Below are 20,874 nucleotides of genomic sequence, written 5' to 3' on the forward strand. Positions count from 1 at the left end.
CCTATCCATGAAACAGTGGAGGTGGGTTTATCAGGGTGATTAAGGTATTCCTTTCCCATGCCTGGGCAAAGACTCGAGATAACACTCAATGTGCAAGGATGGTCAGGCTATATAACCTTCTAACTGTGTGGCTTGAATGTTCATACAGACAGAAGTCCTTTAGCCTGGTCTCCTTGGCTGTTCCTCTGTTCTGTGGAGAAAGAGATTTGTTAAAAACTAGGAAGTTCTTGCTGCAAGGACCAAAAAGAGGGTTATGTCTCCCATTTATATTTTTGCAGTCTACACAAAAGCTGTAACACACCGGTATAGCAAAATGCCCAAGCAGTGAGCCCTCCTATTATTGTTGGAATGGTAAATTATTCTACAGGCTTTTGTGGCTTTTAAGAAAGGTTGGTTTTAATCCTGTTCCTGCAATGACTTTACTCCCTGTAGAGCCAAAAGTTTGTAAACAGCCCAGTGCCTCTGGCTTTCTGTTCTCTCTCTCTTTCTCCTCATTTCTCTTCCAGTTCCTGGATCATAGCAAGGACACTCAGCACTAGTTTTCTGACCTCTAAAAGAAAACAGCCTTTGGTAACACCATTAATAGCAACAGTTTCACTTTTTATTTATTTATTTGTTTGTTTGTTTGTTTTGTTTGCAATTTTGAAAGCCTCAAGTGAGGACTTTCCCTAAATATAGATATGTAAAGAAATCCCCTGGTAGGATGGTTCCTTTGTCTGTGGTGACTCCACTGCCCTTGTGGGCTGTTTAGACTGTTCTCCTGCAGTATATTCCAGTTTAAAAACAAAAACTACCCAAACCCCAAAACCTCAAACCCAAGACTTCCTCTTTGTGTTAGAGGTGTACAATCTGAGAGAGCCCCAGAAAGCACACTTCTCTGCTGCCTGCTCTACAGGCTCAGGAGTTGTTTAGAGTGAGGCATTGCCTGGGTGGTGCACAAGTAGCCACAAAGTTGTGAGACTTCAAGTGGAGAAAGAGAACCCAGCACTGGACAGATGTGTTTGCCCTTGTCCACCCACTGTAAGATGCATGATTGGGATGACTCAAAAGCTGGAAGTTGACATCATTTCCCAGGATCAGATTTAGGCAGAGAAAAAGCCCAATTGGTCAGGTCAGTCAAGATCCTACTGCATCAACACTAAACAGTGTGATGAAAGAGTGCCTCAGATACAGATGCTGCCCAGCAATGCAGCCACAGCTGTCAGGGGGCAAAGCCTTGTGGTCCAATTGCTTGTGCCAAGAAATCTCAATGTAACTGTGGAACTACAGCCCCCTCACAGCAAAGCTGCCCTTAAACACTATCCCTAAAGCAGCGCAAGACCAGTAAATGCAACTTGGGTGCAACTGATCCCAGCCTTCCTTGCCCCAGCCAGATCTCTGGGCTGCATGGCTCACCTCAGCTCCCTCCCTTCTTCACTCCTGCAGCGTGAGGCACCAGTGGGTGAGCAGAGCTCCTAGTTTCTGGCTGCTGCTTTAGTGGGGGGAGACTGCTTAATGCTCTGGGAACTCACCTACTGGAGGATTCAAACCAAGGGAGCTGAGAGGCTGGGGGAAAGGAGAAAGACAGACGCACAAAAACTCTGTCTTCCTTCTTTTTCCAGAACCCTGTTTGATTGTCTGCGACATTTCCTGTGGCTCTGATTTTATTACCCTGAGCACTCCCTCCCCCCATCCCTTCTCCATGAAATGTAGTCCATTACCACCACAAAAATGAGTGCTTTCTTCCGAAGATGAAGACATAATGAAGTGTAGAGGGGTTCATTCTTTGTAGTCTGAAGTCCTTTCTTCCACCTTTACAGCACAGTAAGTGTTCAGAAAATACCTACATGGGTAAGTGTGGAATTTCTTTAATTTGGAAGTACAATGAAACCTGAGAATGGACTACATTTCCTCTAAATGACTACCATGGGCCCAGACCTGAAGTGTAAACTTTCAGTTGCTTTGTCTGTTGACATCTTTAATGTGATAGGAGTAGTCATAGTGATTCTTATCAAATAGTTTTTCTATAACTAGATTTGCTTTTTAGTAGAATATCCACCTTTTATTATTTGCTCCTCATTCCCACTATTTGCTTCATAACTATGCTTCAGAAAAACTTTGTCATATTTTTATTCTCTCCTACCATATGAAGAAAGTGAACTCAAATTAACTGGTCATGATAAAGCTACCATTGCCTTAGACCTTTCCCTCTGAAAGTACAAAAGACCAGACCAGACTGTTGATTCTCTCTTGATTACTGTTTCTAGGAATGGCGAGCTTTTTAAGTTCTGGATGCTCAAGGTGAGTTGTTCATCTCCTCAACCAATACCAAGTTACTAACAGACTTGATAAAATGCATAAACACAACCACAGTGCATCAATACATTGTTTTTCAGTTCATGTCTTGCTCTGTGCTTGTAGTACTGCATGTAAGCAGAAATGAAGCTGGTTCAGTTTTTATTTTTGTAGAAAATACTTTTGCAGGCAGAAAGTTACTAATACAATAAGTAGACTTGCTGTGCTACACCTGTTCTCTTTATATTGTATGAGCTGCGGAGAAGAAAGCAGGTCAGAGATCCACTTTGGAATGTTGCCTGGTCTCAGTAACAACTCAGTTTACATCATTCACGTTTACAATCAACAGAAGAGAATAAATGTGGAAAATTATGGTCCATTTATAGCCCATCAGTCATCAATCTCACACTCTAGCAGGAATCTAGGAAGCAGAAATACTCGTGATCCTAAGCATTTCTGGGTCTCTAGAGAGTGAGTCCTCTTTGTCCCTGAAGACAGTTGGCATGGCATTATCTTTCACTTTCCCTTTTTGAAATAACTATATATCTTTTTTATGTGTGAATAGCTGGTATATGTATTACTCCTGATATGGTTATATCACTCCATATGTCAATAAAGAAGCAGAAGGGTAGGAATGACCTTGGGATTTTGATGAAGGTGAATCAGGGAGCATCCTGGAAGCGCGTTGGGCAGCAGATGACTTTTTCCAAATATAGTAGGCTGGCAGTGGTAGAGAATCACATGGGTGGTTCTCTTTCCTACAAGTTTTTAATTCCAGCAGAACAGATCTGTCTGTTTTCAAGAGGAAAATGTTGACATATCTTGCTGTTTGAAAAATGTCATGTTTTCTAATGATGATTCAATTTCAACATGTGAAGAAATGAAATTACTTCACAAGGATTATAGATCTCCATATTAAGTAAATTACATCGTATTCCATGAAGAAAAGCCTTTCAGGGTATAAGGGAGCTTTTGATGCTTTGTACTATTGAGAAGAACACTTTCCTTCAGAAAATGCACAGCTGTGACCAGAGAAGGTATCAAATGCTCAGCAGCAGGCCCTAGAGTGATATATCTTATTTGAAGACTTCATATCCAAGATTTGAAGTCATCTTTATCCACAGGCTTAAGGAACTTTCACAATTTGCATTGTCATCTTCCTGAGTGCCCCCACAGAGCATCCCTGTCCAGCCCTCCAAGGCTCACCCACCCTGCCCAGGGCCCAGGACCCCATGTCAGCACCCCTGGTGCCCCTGGCTGCTCCTGGCTGGGGGTGGGATGGGCCCTGGCTGCCAGATCCCACCCTGACCCACCATGGGGAGCCCCCCACAGCTCCCAACCCTCAGAGATGGTTTGTATTGAGAGATACTTTGTACTGCTCAGTATTATTTAGAGCTAGAGAGAAATACCTGTAAAATAAAAGTTTTTTATGCACTCGCTGGATTCTCAAGCACCAGTGGACTCTCTACAGCAGAAAGGAAAATTTAACCAGCTAACGGCTTGTTCCTGTTCTATGAAATCAAGAGCTGTGCAATTACTCTAATTTGGTAAGAATCAGGAGGGAAGTGATGAACATCATATCTTGCAACACTTCCGATGGCACGACAGTTCCCAAAACACAGTCTGCAAGGGAAACAGCCCTATTTATAGGCATGCTATCACTTAAAATCTGAGTCTTCCTATCTCCTCTGAGCCTGAAGTCTATGATAGAAAGGTAAACCAGATAAAGACATTCTGAAAATGAAGGTAGGTCCATCTTTATCTTTCCAACTATTTTGTTTGCTGAGGTATTCACTGAGACTCTAGAAAGTCCAGAGCTGGAGGGGTGATGTCCCAGGCAAAATCTAAAAAGCTGTCAGAGCAATAAATGGTGCTAAGTTGAAAGAAGTTTTTTGCAGATGAAGTACCTACTGTCTGCTAAGAAAGGTCCTAGTCACAGTTTTGATTTTCTTACTGGGTTTGGTACTGGATTTGTAGAAGTTGGACACCACTCCTAGATCCACAAGTATGTACTCAAAAACTTTCTTGAAAGTACATAAACTAATACCTTCACCAAACTTACTGTATTCACCATTGGGTAACTTGGACTGATTGATAACGCTGTGACCCATTTTGATACTTTCTATTTGCAGCTGTTTACCCACCCCCTTGAAGTCTATTCATCCTAACTTTTGTATATAGCAGACAGATAAATAAACTTTAGACCTTAAAGTAGCAGTTGCCAAACGCATGTATGTAAGTTTTATGAAGTGCTCTTGAGATCACGAGCTTTACAAATCATCACACAAATTTTTTCGTTACAGAAAAGGGCAACTTCTTTTACTTTGTTACTGTTTATTTGAACATTTTTGTGACTGCTTGAGAAGCCTGTCTAATCTTGCCTCCCATCAAAACAGAAACATGGTCAGATGGTGTAGAAGCAGACATACGAGCAAGTCAGACTACACAAATTCAGGGTAGAGTGGTTCACACTGGCATCCTTCACCTCGAGCAAGTTTCACTGTTCTCTCTCTCCAAGAAGGAAGAGATGGTGGCTCCTCGTGCACTCATCTCCATGACCCAGTGGATGCTGCTGATCACCCAGTTGTGTGCTGGCTGGCACTGCACAGACTGTGAGTAGAACACTTCCATAGGGCAATCCTCTGAAGTGAAGTGTAATGTGCTTCTCATTAGGGGTTGCTGTGCTTAATTTTCCTTGTCTTAGATGTGCTAGGTAGTAACCTCTGCACCCAAAAATCTGGGAATCGGTCCTGCACCTTACTGATCCTGTTATGTGACACTTGCAGTGGAAATGCCAGACTCACCTATCAGAAATTTGATGCTGGATCAGTGGAAAATGGAACTGAATTGGATGAGCAGCATGAATTTCACTGAGGACTGGTGTTCAGTGACTGCAGGAGATTTTTCCATGACTGTAATGGTAAATTTGCTATGTAAAGTTTTAAAAGACACATCATTACACTTTCTTCTTTTTCTTTCATATCCTCCAGTAACTGAAAAAAGTATCCATGTTAAGAACAAGATTGTGTTTTAGCAGTGTTTTCTAGATTTGTTGAGACCTGTCATGGTACTGAGGCATACCCAACCTCTCTGGCTGTTCTTGTGAAACTCACCTTCAGAGGTCTTCGTGGAATCAGTGCCTTGATGAGACTGAAGTGTAAAATTGCCTCTTTTCCTGGTTTCAGAGGAACTTTTGTGAGAGGCATGTATAGATGTTCAGAAAAGAATTTTTTAAGTACAAAGGACAGATTTAATTAGATACACGGCTCCTTACTGACTTACCTAAAAACAAGACATAAGCATTCAGGGGCATTGGAGATGCAATGATATGCTTGTTCAGGGCTGACTGCTAGGACACAGAAGCCTGTAAAGACAAAATATTTCTGGAGTGGTTTTTGAGGGGCAGGCAGGTTCATGCAGTCATAAAATGGTTTGGGTGGTAAAAAAAATGAAAGATCTAGTTCAACCCCCTTGCCATGAACAGGGACATCTTTCAGTAGAGCAGGTTGCTCAAAGACACATCCAACCTGACCTTGAACACTTCTAATGATGGGGCACACACAACTTCTCTGGCCAACCTGTGCCAGTGCCCCACCACCTTCATCATAAAAAATGTCTTCCTTATGTCCAATCTAAATCGACTCTCTTTCAGTTTAAAACCAGTGCCCTTTGCCCTGTCACTACAGACCCTGGTAAGAAGTGTCTCTCGGTCTTCCTTAGAAGCTCCCTTTATGCATTGAAAGGCCACAACAGTGTCTCCTCAGAGCCTGCTCGTCTCCAGGCTGAACCACCCTAACTCTCTCAGCCTCCCTTCAGAGGAGAGAGGTTCCAGCCTTCTGACCACTCTTGTGGCCCTCCTCTGGAACCCCTCAAACAGGTCTTGGTCTGTCTTGTACTGCGAACCCCAGAGCCGGACGCAGTACCTCACGTGGGGTCTCATGAGAGTAGGGTAGAGGGGGAGAATCACCTTCCTTGACCTGCTGGCCACACTTCTGCTTATGCAGCCCAGGAGGTGACTGGATTTCTGGGCTGTGAGTGCACGTTGCCGGCTCATGCCCAATTTTTTGCCTGCCAGTATCCTTAAGTTCCTCCCTGCAGGGCTGCTCTCAACCCGTTCATCCCCCAGCCTGTATTGGTACAGGGGACTGCCCCAACCCAGGTGCAGGACGTTGCACTTGGCCTTGTTGAATTTCATGAGGTTTGCATGGGCCTGTTCCTCCAGCCTGTCAGTGTCCCTCTGGATGGTGTCCCTTCCCTCCAGCAAATCAGCTGCCCCACTCAGCTTGGTGCCATCTACAAATGTGCTGAGGGCGCACTCTATCCCACTGTCTATGCCATTGATGAAGATGTCAAATAGTACTGCTCCCAGTACAGACCCCCGAGGGACACGACTTGTTACCGGTTTCCAGGTGGACAGCAAGCCATGGACAACTGTAAATCTTTGGATGTGCATATCCAGCCAGTGCCTTATCATCTAGCAGCCCAATTGTCAAACCCACACCTGTCCATTTCAGAGGCAAGGATGCTGTGTGGGACCATGCCAAAGATCTTACTGAAATCCAGGTAGATGATATATGTTGCTCTTACCCTAATGCAGTCCTCCATTGAAGAGGAGAATTAGCTTACTCAGGCAGAACTTGACCTTAGCGATGCCATGTTGGCTGTCTCTGATCACCTCCCTGTTCTCTGTATGCTTCAACATAACCTCATGGAGGATCTGTTGCATGACTACCAGGCATGGAGGTGAAGCTGACTGGTCAGTAGTTCCCAGGATCTTCCTTATGACCATTTGTAAAAATGGGTGTGATATTCACTTTTCTCCAGCCACCGGTACTTCATCTGACTGCCATGACTTTTTAAATATGATGGAGTGACTTGACAACTACATCAGCTAATTCTCTCAGGACTGTAGGAAGCATCTTGTTGGATCCCATGGACTTCTGTATGTTCAGGTTCTTCAGGTGGTCTCAAACATGATCTTTCTTATGATGGAAAGAACTTCATTCCCCCAGTCCCTGCCTTGAGATTCGGGGACTTGAGACATGTGGGAAGAGTGGTTGCCAGTGAACACTAAGGCAAAAACTTATGGAGTTCCTCAGCCTTCTCCATGTCAGTTGTCACTAGTCCTCCTTGTCTTATTTATGAGGGACAGTACACTTTCTTTAATCTTTCTTTTCTGACCAATGCACCAGTAGAAGCTCTTATTACTATTTTTCACATTCCTTGACAAATTCCAGACCCAAACTTCAGCACCAATTCAGATCCAAACTTTTGATTACAGACAGGAGATCTAGAACTCAGATCTTGTGTAAATGGATTACTTGAGAAATGTCATAACTTTATGAAAAGACAAATTCTGCTTCTGATTTAGTCTGTTTTCCATACCTATGAAGAGAAGACAGCAAGCTAAGCATTTCCTGTTTTGCAGCTACTATGTTTTTTACCCAAAATAGTTTTCTTTTTCACTGGCCTTTACAAACTGCACAGATAGTTTGAAGCAAGTCATGAAGCTGTCCTCTTGGGATTATCCCTGTACATGTATCACTTCTGCCTTAGCTAAATTTTCTTCCTGTAGAGTTCAAAGTTGTCTCCACCCATTTGGCAAATATTTCTTGTGCATCTGACTGGGTAGGTTCTGTCCAAAATGAAGTTGTTTCAGGAGCAGGAACTGTAAAAGGAAGGTATTGGTTTTGACACTCTATTTCGCATAAATAGAGAGCGAGCGAGCATTTTACACTACACTACTGTGTCAAGCAAGATGTATACTACATCTATGGTAAACATTAATGTTTCTGTAGGCAGTATCTAGAAAATTCTGACATGTGGGGACTCCTGTGATAACTTCATGCATTTATACCGCCTGTTCAAGTAATCACAGAATTGAGTAGATTCACATCATCCTCATTTCAACTATCTAAGCATGGAAGTTATAGTCCTCTAAGCTCTGAAGGCAGTGTATCCCATGCATCTTATATTCCACTGTTGGTGTCTTCATTCATCACTGCATAGACAAGGCACCTACATGACTTAGATGCTAGTTTTTAGAAAACTAATGTACATGGAGATGAATCTCAAGCCAGCTCCTTGCCTAGGCATTCATTTGTGAGGTATCTCACTTTGTCTTTCAAACGAGTACAAAGCATTTTACAGCCATCTGTTGACCCTTATGAAACCACATACGCTCTATTTTGAGGCAGTTCAACTGATTTGGTGGACTATGGGTAGAAGGAGGGGAGGAACTGCTATTCCTAACATTTCCATGAGATTTTCTGGAGGGAAGCACTGAACTCTTCACCTTACAGTGGTGGAAGTTCATCACCCAAAGCTTCTGGGAAAAGAGTTCTCAAACCTGGGAAGACATCAGTACCTACATTACTCACTTCACAGTGGTCCCACTGTTACAAATCAAGCACAAGCTAAAGCAGTTTCTACAGGGAGCAGCACTGTGTAAACCAATAGATGAAAAACTAAAAAGTAAACCTTCTGCATGACATTTTTCAGGCAGAGGACATGAAGTGCACATTTGGAAATATAGCACCTCCTCTGCACAATGGAGCAAGCTTTTCTGTCACAGCTGTGAACATGAATGGCACATACTCAACCGTATGCAGATATATTCCTCAAGGTAATATGCTAGACTTTGGGAAAGGATTTGCCTACTTCCAATGGCCTGGGGGTAAAAGAAAAACTGAAACCATTCATCCCTTTATTTGTTTCCTCTAGGATGAACAGTTTCTTGTTCACAGCCTTATGATAAGAAAAGGAGTTTCCTACAACTAGCTCAGCAATTTTTCAGTCTGCAGTTGCCACCTTACTTGGTGCCATCTTTTTAATTACTAATTCTCTTTTAACTGTTCATGCTAATATTTTATTGACTGCATTTGAATGTCTTTAAAAATTCAAGTGAAACACAGTTGTGGCTGTAGTTTTGAAATTCTTCACTGAGAAATCTGTGACATCTTGAATTTTGTCACCGCATATCTCATGATGTAATGCCCAAACCTTTGCAGTGTCCCATCCACAACAATGGAAGGTCTGAGAACCTTTACTCCTCTTTGTATGAGGGGGTAATATATATAAGACTGTTAAGAGAAAGAAGTACAAGATCTGCTCATTTAAGCAACATGGAGTTGGCATGTACTAAACAGCACTGCTTCCTGCCTCATCAAGCTCAAAATACTTGATAACTCTTTATAAAAGGATGGATAAATCATCCTTCCTTTTAAAGTGTATGTTTAGTTTCCTTATTGGGTTTTCTTGAGGCTGGGGGTTAAGAAGTAAATTGAAATGTTTGTGATCAGAAGATTCCTCATGTCAATCCCAGGTGGAAGAAGGTATCACTGCAGAGTCCAAACACCTCACAAGTTTACATTTACACCTCCCCGAGGTCTTGAAAAAGTTCACAACTCTGCACTTCCCTTTCTGTCCTTCTCTGGAGTCCACAGGGATCCTCCTCATGCTATCCACTCATTTGACAGGGCACTGAAGAACATCCTTCAAATAGAAATGCTATGGCAGGGTATAGAAGGATGATAGGTGACTGTTTTGCTTTGTGGCATCGTGGCACCAGTCTCCTTTTGAACAGGAACAATTGAAAGCACAGGGGTAGGCACTTCAGCTGTCAGCCTGTACTAGAGCAGTGTAGGCTCCCCTGAGACTTACTTTATCAGATGCAGCTATCATATCTTTGGAGGATTTATCCATGACAAATTACTCATTGAATCTGTCAGTGAAAATATCTTCCATTGTTACTGCCTAAAATGAAGCAAGTAATTCCTAACCCAAGCAATAACCAGCTGCAGTCGCAGCTGTCTAACATATCTAAGCATGTACCAAGATCCTCCAGCCTGGATCGAGTCACATGATTTTTCCTCATCACGGACATTCCTGTGTTTGCAGGCATAAATGGGTCAGCCATTGAAAACTTCTCCTGTGTGATTTATAACGTTTCCCTCATGAACTGCACGTGGCAGGCAGGCAGGGATGCTCCAGAAGACACTCAGTACTTCCTCTACTGGCAGAACTCGAGGTAAGTAGATCTGCTTGAGCTAGGGAAGTCTGAGTTCTCATTCAACACGTCACGCTGTCCATGTCTAACTAAAATACCTTGCTGTCTACAGGTATGATGATGCAATGGAATGTGAGCTTTACATTAGAGATGAAAATGGCAGAAACTGGGGATGTAGATTCCAAAATGTGAGGATAGATGTAAATAAAGCTTATTTCCTGGTGAACGGGTCTAGCAAGGACTCCCTGATCCAATTCTATGATGAGTACATTCAATTGTATGAAATTGGTAAGTAAAATTTTTTTTCTGCTTTATTTTCATTATTTTATGAGGGTAGTAGAGCATTTATCCTTGAGAAGGAACTAAGTGCCCTGTCTCAGTAGTCAAAATAAGACTGTGGCCTCTTCAAGAAAACCTATTCCCCAAGCAAAAGGGCAATGAGGGAAATTAAAAAAGAAAGCTCACAGCTACAGCTTTCCTTATATTCTTTAGCAAACTACCCTTATTGGGTTTAGGTTTTCCTCCAGAAAGGTCCCCAGGACTTAAGAAATTGTACTTCCCCCTGCTAACCTTCCAATAAGGGCCAAAGACCTTTCAACAGAGGAGACTTTTCAAAAGTTCATCTGAGCATGATTGCTTCTCATTGCCAGTGGGGACAGCATATGCCAACACCATACCCTTCATTAAAGAAATCGATATACGTACAAAATGCCCCATTTTTTCCTATGCTCTTTCACATGCGGCGCTCTGCTTGGAAGCATCCTGTGCAATTACTTCTACTGTAGCAAAGCCTTTTTGGCAAAGTTCCACTGATTTTGGTATTGTCTCCAAAAAGATGGTCAAACAAGGCTTCATTCTTTCTATAAGGAGGAATTGAGCTTCCTTCTTGAGCATCAACTCTACCGAGCGTCAACTCAAGGTGAAACAAGACTGTTCTTTGACTAAATAGCCCATCAGAAATAAGCCATACCTGTCTCTAAAGATTGATGTAAAATAGTATAGATGAAACTAAGCTTTCCCGTCAATCTTTTATTACCCTTTCTGTCATAAGTAACTATCCTCTGCTGTTACAATAATCAAGTCCTTGGCAATGATGAAAATGTAAAGGTCCTCATCTTTTTGCTCACATCTATGAAATGAGGGAAGATACGTGAAGGAGTTGGCTAGATTCTTAAAGCTGAAGCATCTTTCTCATAAGTGTATGGATAATTTTGTGGAAAGAGGGAATAAAGTGCATAGTTCACAACACCAAGCAAGTAACACTTTCATGTCACAAAAGCATCATGTGAGGAGGCCTGAAGAAATAAATGATCTTTGGATTTCTTACATTAGGGTGAGCATCAGCTTGTTCTTCTGCAGTAGAAGCAGCCTTATAAAAGAAGACAGGACTCTACCTTCTTAGTCTAGTAAATGGATGGAACTTGTATCTTTGTATGCTCCTAAGTCACGTTCCCTGGCTTAGTCCCTGTATTTTTCTGATCCCGAGGAAAAGTTTTAAAGAACTTTGGTCTTTTGATTATTTCTAACAGAGTTGCTAAGAAAAATAGATACAAAATAATATCTTTCTTCATAGAGATGTTACTTGCAGTTGCACTCTCTTTTATCAAAGCAAAAAGAGATCAAGTGATTTAAATTATTTGAATTCTTGGTTATATAATTTCAGAAAATCTCATGCCTCCATCAAATATCACTGTCAATTGTGATGAAATTAAAAATGATTGCATAATCCAGTGGCAACGACCCCAAATAAATCACTCTAACCAAGACAAGTGTTTTAAATATGAAATCAACATAAAGTATAAGGTAAGAGGTATTTCTTCACCTACATTTAACATTAGTACATGTGTTTGCATTTACCAATATGCATGATTAAAGATAAAAGTCAGGCCCTCTTGTATGGTTACCCTTCTTCATAGATAGCACCATACTCCTTTGTGGCTGTGCCTTTCAAGCACCCTGTTATGCCATATTGCACCATTTTTTTTTATCCTTGTTCCCCGGGTGAGGTATTGCTGGAGATACACTGGATGACGGTGACTGTGACTGTGTGGAACTAAGGGGAGAAGTGTGGTTAATCAGGATTTCAACATATTACAGCTTTGGCTGTGGCAAAACTCAGAAAAGGCCCTTCTTTCACTAAGACCTGTTAGATCTGTCCAGGATTAAGAGACCTTCCAGCGACTGCTGCTCTGTGAAAGGGCAGAGCTGGGCTGTAAATACCCAATGGAGAAATGTGCATCCACTTAACAAGTATGAGTTGATCAACGTGAATGAAATTTTGCTATATATGAAATGTAAATAGCTCATCCAGACATCTTATATAAGCAACACACCTGTTGGTCCAAAAATTGAAGCTGTATAATGTTCAATAAAAGGTAAATAAATGTGAGAGAACGCAGAAAGGCAGAGTAATCACAGATTGCTGAAAGAATTATTTAAACGACTGAAAGTCCAATTCGGACCTTGGCTTTACAAGTCTTTTTGCAGCCATAGGAAAGAAGTGAGATTGCTGTGCTCCGCTCGACCTCTGGCAGAATTGCGTCCAATGACCACAAGGTGGCAGACAGTGACAACAAAGGAAAAAGCTGCCTGTTTTACAACCAGACTTGGCCGCCTAGTGGCTGACTGAGGGCATTCCCTAGATTGCTGCTATCGGGAGCGTAGTCTAGGTCGGGCTTGCTATTTCATGGATAAGTTTTCTTGCAAGCCCACCTAACTGATACAAAACTGGATTACTTCTCTGAATCCCTTGGCCGTTGCAGCAAAGAAAGCTTCTAGAAAGCTCTGTGTGACATTGGAATCAAAGTGCATCGCAGTAAAGTAATACATACTTCTTAATGTCTTCTAATACGACTAATATTCAGTTTACAAAGAATATTCAATTCACATACAGCCTGAATTGCCTAGGATTTTTGTAATAATTATTAGCAATTTTCACGTCAAGATCCAGCAACTACAGTGTTGTAAAATTTATTGCATTACTACTGCCAGGTATAAACTTGTATTGTTTTACTAATACACTATGACCAACATATATTGTATTAGTCAGCCTTTAAACTTTATTTTCACAATTGGAAATTACTTGGATTGGAAGCAAACAAAAACAAAAAGGTAATACCATGAGTAACATAATTTCAATCACATTTTTTCATGTCTGACACCAATAAATTAAATTTGTTGAGGCTCTTGGTTTCTTCTCCAGTGATGTTTTAAGTTAAGGCTTTATAGATCAGGATGTCTGGGAAACCCGAGGACAAACCTTAACAGTGAAAACTGAGCTAAATAGGAACCAAATACCTCAGCCTTTCCAATGTCCCAACAGGCCTGCATTCTCCTTAACCTCCCTTTTGCTGCCAGTGCACTCATAAAAACCTTTCTTGTGTTCACCTCCCTCACCAGCCTTAACTCCAGCTGAGCTTTGTCTTTCCTGACTCCATTCCTACATGTGCAGATGATGTCTTTGCATACTTCCTAAATCCCTCCTTCTACCTTCAGCATACTTCCTTTTTGTTTCTGAGCTCAGACTCAACTTTCATGTCTTGCCATGCTCACCTGGCACACTTGATCGATTTTTTGCACACCAGAATGGACTATTCTTGTGCTCTGAGGAGGCTATCCTTGTAGATCAAGTGGCAGCTTTGCCCTCTGGGGCAGTTTCCCTTGAGTACCAAGGCCTGTGGCTGTGAGGCTTTCTCAAGCTGTCTGAAGAGGGTCTCATCAGCTTCCTTCTCTTGATAGAGAGATATGGAACAAACACCTACTACATTGTCACCTGTGTTGGTTGGTCCTCTGATGACTGCCTCACAAGCTCCCTTACTGATTCATGATTTCTCCGAAGACAGAGCTCTATGTATTCAAGGCACTCCTTTACACAGAGCACAAGATTAGCAAGCCTATTTGCAAGGACACTCTCACCCCACTTGGTGAGATGCATCCCACTCCTGCTCAGTAGTCCCTGTTTCTCAAAAAGGGTCCCAAGGTCATAGAAGCCAAAGCCCTGGCTATGACACCAGCCTCTCAGACAGGAGTTGACCTGCTGGATGACTGCAGTTCTGCTCAAGCCTTTCCCTCTCACTGAAAGGCCTGAGGAGACACCATCTGGGCTTCCTGCCCTTCACCGTCCTCCCAGCTCTCTGCCACCACCCTCGAGACCATCCTGGTTACCCCAGCCATATCATTGGTGCCCACACAGGAGAGCAGGAAGGGTCAATAGCTCAATGGCCAGACAAGTCTGGCAGTCCTGCAGCATCCGGGGTCCTGGCCCCAGGCAAGCAGCAGACCTCCTCCTTCAGGTCAGGTGAGAAGATTGGTGCCACCATCCCCTGCAGCAGGGAGTCTCTTTTTAATTATCACACACACTGTCTCCTTCATTTTTTTTTGAAACGCAGTGCCTTTTCACACATGTGTTCCTCCAGAATTTGCAAAAGACCACCTGTCCTTCTGGACTCCACTTTCTGAAATCATTCATGACTCATTGTTTTGATTTCTCATGTATTATTTCAGCATAAACACAAAAAAAGGGAGACTATATTGTTGCACTTCCTCCTAGATGGATTCCTGTGCTTAACCTAGCTTGTTTACAGATTCTAGAAGCTGTCCTGTACAACAACATGCTTTGCAAATTCAGGTTCAGGTGCCACATGAGCATGCATGCAGTTGTTTCATAAAACAAGTTTGGATAAAGTTCTTTTTGGTTTAAAATTGAGTAATACAAAATTCAAAATAATTAAAAAATTGCATAACTCTGGCAGGCTAATGGAGTTGATACAGTCCACAGTCATTAGTTGTGTGTGGTCACTGCATTACATTGCAGTCATTAAGGCTATTCAGAAGACATGAGTGAACTTTACTGTATCTAGCTGGAGGGCAGCTTAAAATATCTGTGAATCCATGTCAGTCCTGAATATTTTCATCTGAGGAAAAAGGAAACAATATTAACACAGAATTTGCAATTAAATATAGAGACATCTATTGTAAAATATAAACAGTAGATGTAAACTAAAAAAGTTTATTTCACAGTTTAGTTTTTTCTTAGTGTGTGTAAGAATAAAGTTACAGTTTTCATTCAGGTCTGGTTTCCTTGTACTTCAGTTTAGTCACCAATCTGGAATAAAATTTATTTCTCAGCTCTGGTGGTAAGGAAAACAAATACTTTTCCTTAGAAGAATTAGTTACTATGTAAACTTGGCCTTTGAGATTAATTACATATTAGATACTAAACGGTAGATAAACTACTAGTTCTTCTGAACAAACTGTTAAGTAGATAAGAAAGAGTAATGCAGAAAAGGGGACAGTAAATAAAAATGACTTATTATGTAAACACAAAACAAGCAACCAAAAGAATCATGTTTATTTTCTCAATTTACAGGATAATCCTGAGGGAAAACCCATATACGCTTCTATACAAGTAAGTCTGCTTGTCCTATTAATCAGCAATACATGTTATTTTCATAGTCATTTGTGGAAAGTAAATAGTATGCCAATGCCTTTAAATCAGTATGTGTTCAATGCCCTATGCTTTATGAGATCCTTATTTAGAAATTCCATTAATGGGTCAAATTCCTAAATCATCATGACATGTTATTTATTATACATTCAAGGGCAGAACTCTATTACTATTTTGCAAGTATTTTGAAAAACCTTCCGTTTTTTTATTATATTGTCCACTCTCCCCCTCAACTATTTGGAACAGAATTTGAAGTTACACATCGCTGACAGCAGAGAAAAGAGACAAAGAGGAATCATCTTCTAGGAATATAATTTTGTTTATGAAAAACAAAGACTACAAAATCACTTTGGGATGGAGGCTACCCTCCAGGTATGCTGCACCTCCTTCTAACCTGTGCAGCTTGCACATCCCACCTCTATCCTGAAAGTCTCCAAGAGCAAATACATTTCAGCAAATTCTAGTAACGCTAAGTATTGCAGTCCTCTACTTATTTTTCAGATTTGGCTGGATAGTTATGCTATTCCTGAAAAGTCGTAACGCAAACACTGAGGAAGGTGAGGTGCATACAGTTTACTCCTCAAATCACTCAATCCTAGCAGTAATGAAATGAGACAATTCAAGATATTTTTCTGTGTCTGTCAGTGTGCTGAGGGAAATTGTCAGTAAATCAAACTATATCATAAGAAGTTACAGGATATGAGGTAAAAGACTAAAAACTTCTAAATTTAAAAAGTTTACTGACAGGGGTTTTTTTTAGATACACAGATGCATACGTTTTTATACATAAAGAACGTGAATATGTTTATTTTTTGCTCTGGAACAGCAGTCTACTTTTACAAGCAATGCTCCCATAGCCTCGTAGAAGTTTCACTGGTAAACGACACTTGAATATTATCAACACCTAGACATATAACAAAGAAAAACAACTCAGTTTTGCTTTGTTTTTAGGAAGGGGGAAGTAGTCACATATTGCATAGATCCAATGCAAGAAAGAAGTACCTCTTGAAAATGAGAGCAGCTGGCAGTACCTGCCTCGTGAGCCCAACCTGGGGGGAGTGGAGTGCACCCGTTGAGTTTGGTAAGAACAAATCCATGCCTCGGGCTACTCTCCCCACAGCGATGTCCAGTCTGCCTCACACAATGCTGCATACTGATGGACACACAGATATATAAAGGATCGGCTAACATTTTGTTTCACTCCACACTACAAAGAAGAGGAAGAAGAGACTTAATAAATGTCTTTACACTCCAACATTGGAAATAAATACAAAAAGTTACATTTGCAGATGAAGTGACACCTGCTTACTGCAGGAGATGGACAAACAGGCTCAGTGCTGGTCCATTCCAGTAGACATTGCAGCTAAGGTGCTAAAGAGTTGATTTTTATACCAAGCGAAACCTTTCAGACTGACATTCATCAGTCAGTCACCAGCGCAGACGTTTGACACAGCTGTGCATCTATTCATCTTCATTAACAATAATACTTTATGACTTTTCTCTTTCAGTAAATGAAGAAATTATTTCTTCTTCAGTATGGATTTTACTTGTGGTAGCAGCTGTGACACTCTTAATGGCAATCATCACAATTTTGCTCTGCAAAAGGTAAACTTAATTTTTGCATTTATTTTATTTTTTGTGGTTGTGTGAAATATAGCTGCAGTTCTTAAATAAAGTAGAGGTGTCTCTGTATAAAATGTTTTCACTCACACTGTAGTAGAAATCAATCCAAATGAGTGATCCTGAGGCAAGTACTATAATCTTCATGCCCAAAGTGCCTCCCTAGCTGATCCACACAACTTTTTCAAGGGTCCCTTCTGTCAACATGGCAAGGAAAGCAATTACATGCTATTACTTATATTAACAGTACAGCTGCTCAGAATATTTGCCATCTAGACTGTCTATGCAACACTCAGGTTGACTGTACTTACCTATAAAGATTTTGCAACGTTTACTAGAATAGTTCTAGCAAAATGAAAGTATCTGAAAGCACATAAGCTAAGCAGCTTGCTTCTTGAAATAAAACATGTAAGCAAAAGAGAAAGAAAATGGATATTCTGCCATTACACGCACTTTGTATAGAAATAGACAGTAATTCAGAGAAGATACTGTTCCTCCAACTTGTTAAAATTTTTACACCCACTTGTCACTGGTTGTAGTGACTTAAAGAGCAGGACAAATTCCTTTTCCTTTCAAAGAAGAAAATAACAACTAGTGAATCCTTAACCAAAAATGAAACTATTACCATCCAAATTCTTATTTTTTTCTTGATATGTGTTCATTCTGTGTTGAGATCATGCATATTTTTCATTTCTTTTCTATGCTGGCAGTGGAAGACAAGAGCTGGTTCAAGGGTGCAATTGTTTTGACACATGACGCTTACTTAATTCTTCTTTTCTACTTCATCCCTCTTGATCTCCAGGACTAGCTGTTGGGAAGCAGCATTTCCACAAATCCCAGGGCCAAAAAATGCATTTAATGGACTGCCTGATACAAATCCAGAGGTATGTTCTCTTTCTATTTTACATTAGTTATGTGAAAAGTATATAAGACTCTACTGCAGGTATTTCTTAAATTATAAGGAACTTAACACAGAGGATAACTGCCATATTTTGAGGAATAACAAGAGAAAAATCAGCAGGCAAGTTTTTTAAGGGAAGTAAATGTAGTGCTCTTCCAGAACCAGGGAGTTTCTCCCATCCCAGTCTCACAGGTGCAGGGACTGATGCTCCCATTGGTAGGTCCAGACAGCAGCAAAGGCTGTGCATTTTCCCAACATGAGGCACACACATGTACAACACACACAGAGGACACTAATGCAACCAGCTACAAATGCCACCACAGGTGCATTTACCAATGCCACTTCAACACCAGCAGCAGTCACATAAATAGGGTCACAGACATGCCAGTCCTCCTGCTCCCCTCCAGCTGAGCAGGGCTGAAATTTGCCAGTGAGACGTGTGTACACACTCATTCACTTAATTCACAACAACCATAAATTTGCAAGTTCCTCACAACTGATCTCTACGTTCACATGCTGGTTCTCCCCACTAGGTTACCATCTCTTACCTTGGGTGTCTCCAGGTGCAGGTCTCTCCTACTCATCCACTAGTCCAGCTTCAAGGAAGTTTGCTAACAAGACACACACACAGGATAGAAAACAGGGTGACACAGAAAACAGTTCAAAATAGGGTTTTATAAGGTAACAGGACATACTGCAGTGGTCACACAGAGCATTTGACCAGACCAGCATAAGGACCAGCAGCTCACTTGCACCCTTTTCCTGTCCAGCAGCTGATCATGTTACGTCCAGTAATTTCTCATGCTCTGTTCAATTACCTAAACTTCAGGCCAATGTGTATTCATCTACTTTCATACCTTAGTGAAGTTAATCCTTTTGTATGAATTCATAGAATTATAGAATTGCTTAGGTTGGAAAAGACCTTTAACCCAGCACTGCCAAGTCCGCCACTAATCCATGTCCCTAAGTGCCACATCTAAACACCTTTTTAAATACCTCCAAGGATGGTGACTCTACCACTTCCCTGGGCAGCCTGTTCCAATGCTTGACAACCCTTTCAGTGAAGAAATTTTTCCTAATATTCAATCTAAACCTCCCCTGGTGCAACTTGAGGCCATTTCCTCTTGTCATATCACTTGTTACCTGGGAGAAGAGACCCACACACACCTCGCTACAACCTCCTGCCAGGTAGTTGTAGAGAGTGAATTCATTTGCGATGATCTGGGGTAACCTGTGTGGTGCACTGGAGAAAAACACGTCCTCCCTGTCCATGACAGCATTACAAAGTTGCTGAAATTTCACTGTTATGTCCAGCTAAGGATAGGTTATCAGCTAAGAAAAAAAGCAGCAAAATATCTCTATAAAATATGTAACAAAAGTTGAAAAACTCTCAGTATTATGCATAAGTATATGCTAACCTAACATGTATAAAACTAATGGAAGTTTTTATTCTCCCTTCAGCTGATGGAGAGCAAAATTCAGACAATAACATCTGAAAATGAAGAGATAATATTAGTTTCTGATGTAGTGAAATAACAAAGAAACTGAGGAATTTTAAAGTGCATTTTGTAGCTCAGGCAACTTTATATTCCTGTGGAAAGCCTGGAATCACTTTCCTCCTCCTTTTGGCAAAAACAGAAATGCAGCCAAGAAAGAATGATACCTCACATGTAATTTTTTAAAATGCCATTATATTTTCTTTTAATTTTGGCTAACTTTAACTGTTTGGGTAACTTTTCCTGATCGGATATCTTCCATTTGGTGAATATGATTGAAATATTTCCATTGAGAAGTTTTAGGTACATTTTAATTTGTTTAAGGAAAAACAATGGGTTTGTCTTACATTAAAAAGAATAAGAATGAATGTATTGAGATGAATAAATTTTTTTTAAAAAAAATCGATGGTGTATGAACGCTATTGTTATACTGTCAAGAATGGGTCTATTCACACCTGAAGTTTCCTCAGATCTCTTAAAGTACACACGGGCAACTAAAAAATTGAGAATGGGATTGAAAACAGGCTGACACATCGAGTGATGGCCTGTAATCAACAGGAATCTCAAAGGACAGGAGTATGTCTAAAACCCTAACTAATCCTAAAGCCTAAGTGCATTACTTGTAAGTTAAGAGATCAGCCACCATAAACTTGATATCAGCCCAGAATTTACTTCTGTTAGTACCTAGCTCTTTATGTTCTTGCTGCTTACTTGCCTTTCTACCACTTCAGTATTCTAAAATATTGAGTGCATGACTCAGTTAATCCCTGTATTCTTTCATTCAAGTAGAGGTCTTTACTATCGAGCTGAGCACTAAGTTTTCAGAGCCACAGGGTTAGGACAAGGTACTAGAAAAACAGGCCAGGCTGTTGAATGCAGTGACTGGTCATGAGCGACACTCCTCAGGGATCAATGCTGAGACTCAGAGTGTTTAGTGATAACAGTAACGGTCAGTGGGATGAAAGGCAGCCTTAGCAGGACTGTGGGTGACAGCAAACCGAGGGCACTGCCTAACGTTACAGGAAGGGAGCCCTGCTATTCAGAGGGCTTTTGACAGGCTGAAGAAATGGGTTGATAGGAACCTCCTGAAGCAAATGCAAAGCCAATTACATGGGAAAAACTATGTATC

The 20,874-nt window shown here is 41.0% G+C and overlaps 1 protein-coding gene across 2 annotated transcripts; it reads left to right on the forward strand.

The window, feature by feature from the left end:
• The first annotated feature begins 268 nt into the window (after window positions 1-268).
• On the forward strand, window positions 269-20,364 carry LOC102057469 (granulocyte-macrophage colony-stimulating factor receptor subunit alpha-like). 2 transcript variants are annotated; one of them, XM_055702217.1, is made up of 13 exons: window positions 269-351; window positions 1,602-4,020; window positions 4,671-4,886; window positions 5,061-5,194; window positions 8,776-8,899; window positions 10,174-10,303; window positions 10,395-10,570; window positions 11,946-12,085; window positions 15,651-15,689; window positions 16,680-16,809; window positions 17,237-17,333; window positions 18,151-18,232; window positions 19,711-20,358. In XM_055702217.1, exons 3-13 carry the CDS (start codon window positions 4,802-4,804, stop codon window positions 19,783-19,785), a joined length of 1,212 nt encoding a protein of 403 aa, XP_055558192.1. In that variant the 5' UTR covers window positions 269-351; window positions 1,602-4,020; window positions 4,671-4,801; the 3' UTR covers window positions 19,786-20,358. The 2 variants fall into 2 exon arrangements, with proteins under 2 accessions (XP_055558192.1, XP_055558193.1); XM_055702218.1 differs by lacking the exons at window positions 5,061-5,194; window positions 8,776-8,899 and having other exon boundaries at window positions 19,711-20,364.
• The last annotated feature ends 510 nt before the right edge of the window (window positions 20,365-20,874 follow it).

This window comes from Falco cherrug, chromosome 2 (genome assembly GCF_023634085.1).
Source record: "Falco cherrug isolate bFalChe1 chromosome 2, bFalChe1.pri, whole genome shotgun sequence".
NCBI lineage: Eukaryota > Metazoa > Chordata > Aves > Falconiformes > Falconidae > Falco > Falco cherrug.

What these genes read in the sequence shown, in the direction of transcription:
- LOC102057469 (XM_055702217.1), top strand. Translation starts at nt 4,802, where the DNA reads ATGGTGGCTCCTCGTGCACTCATCTCCATGACCCAGTGGATGCTGCTG. An exon ending in CTCTACTGGCAGAACTCGAG is followed by an intron (nt 10,304 to 10,394) that starts GTAAGTAGATCT and finishes TGCTGTCTACAG; the next exon opens with GTATGATGATGCAATGGAAT. An exon ending in GAGTGCACCCGTTGAGTTTG is followed by an intron (nt 16,810 to 17,236) that starts GTAAGAACAAAT and finishes TTTCTCTTTCAG; the next exon opens with TAAATGAAGAAATTATTTCT.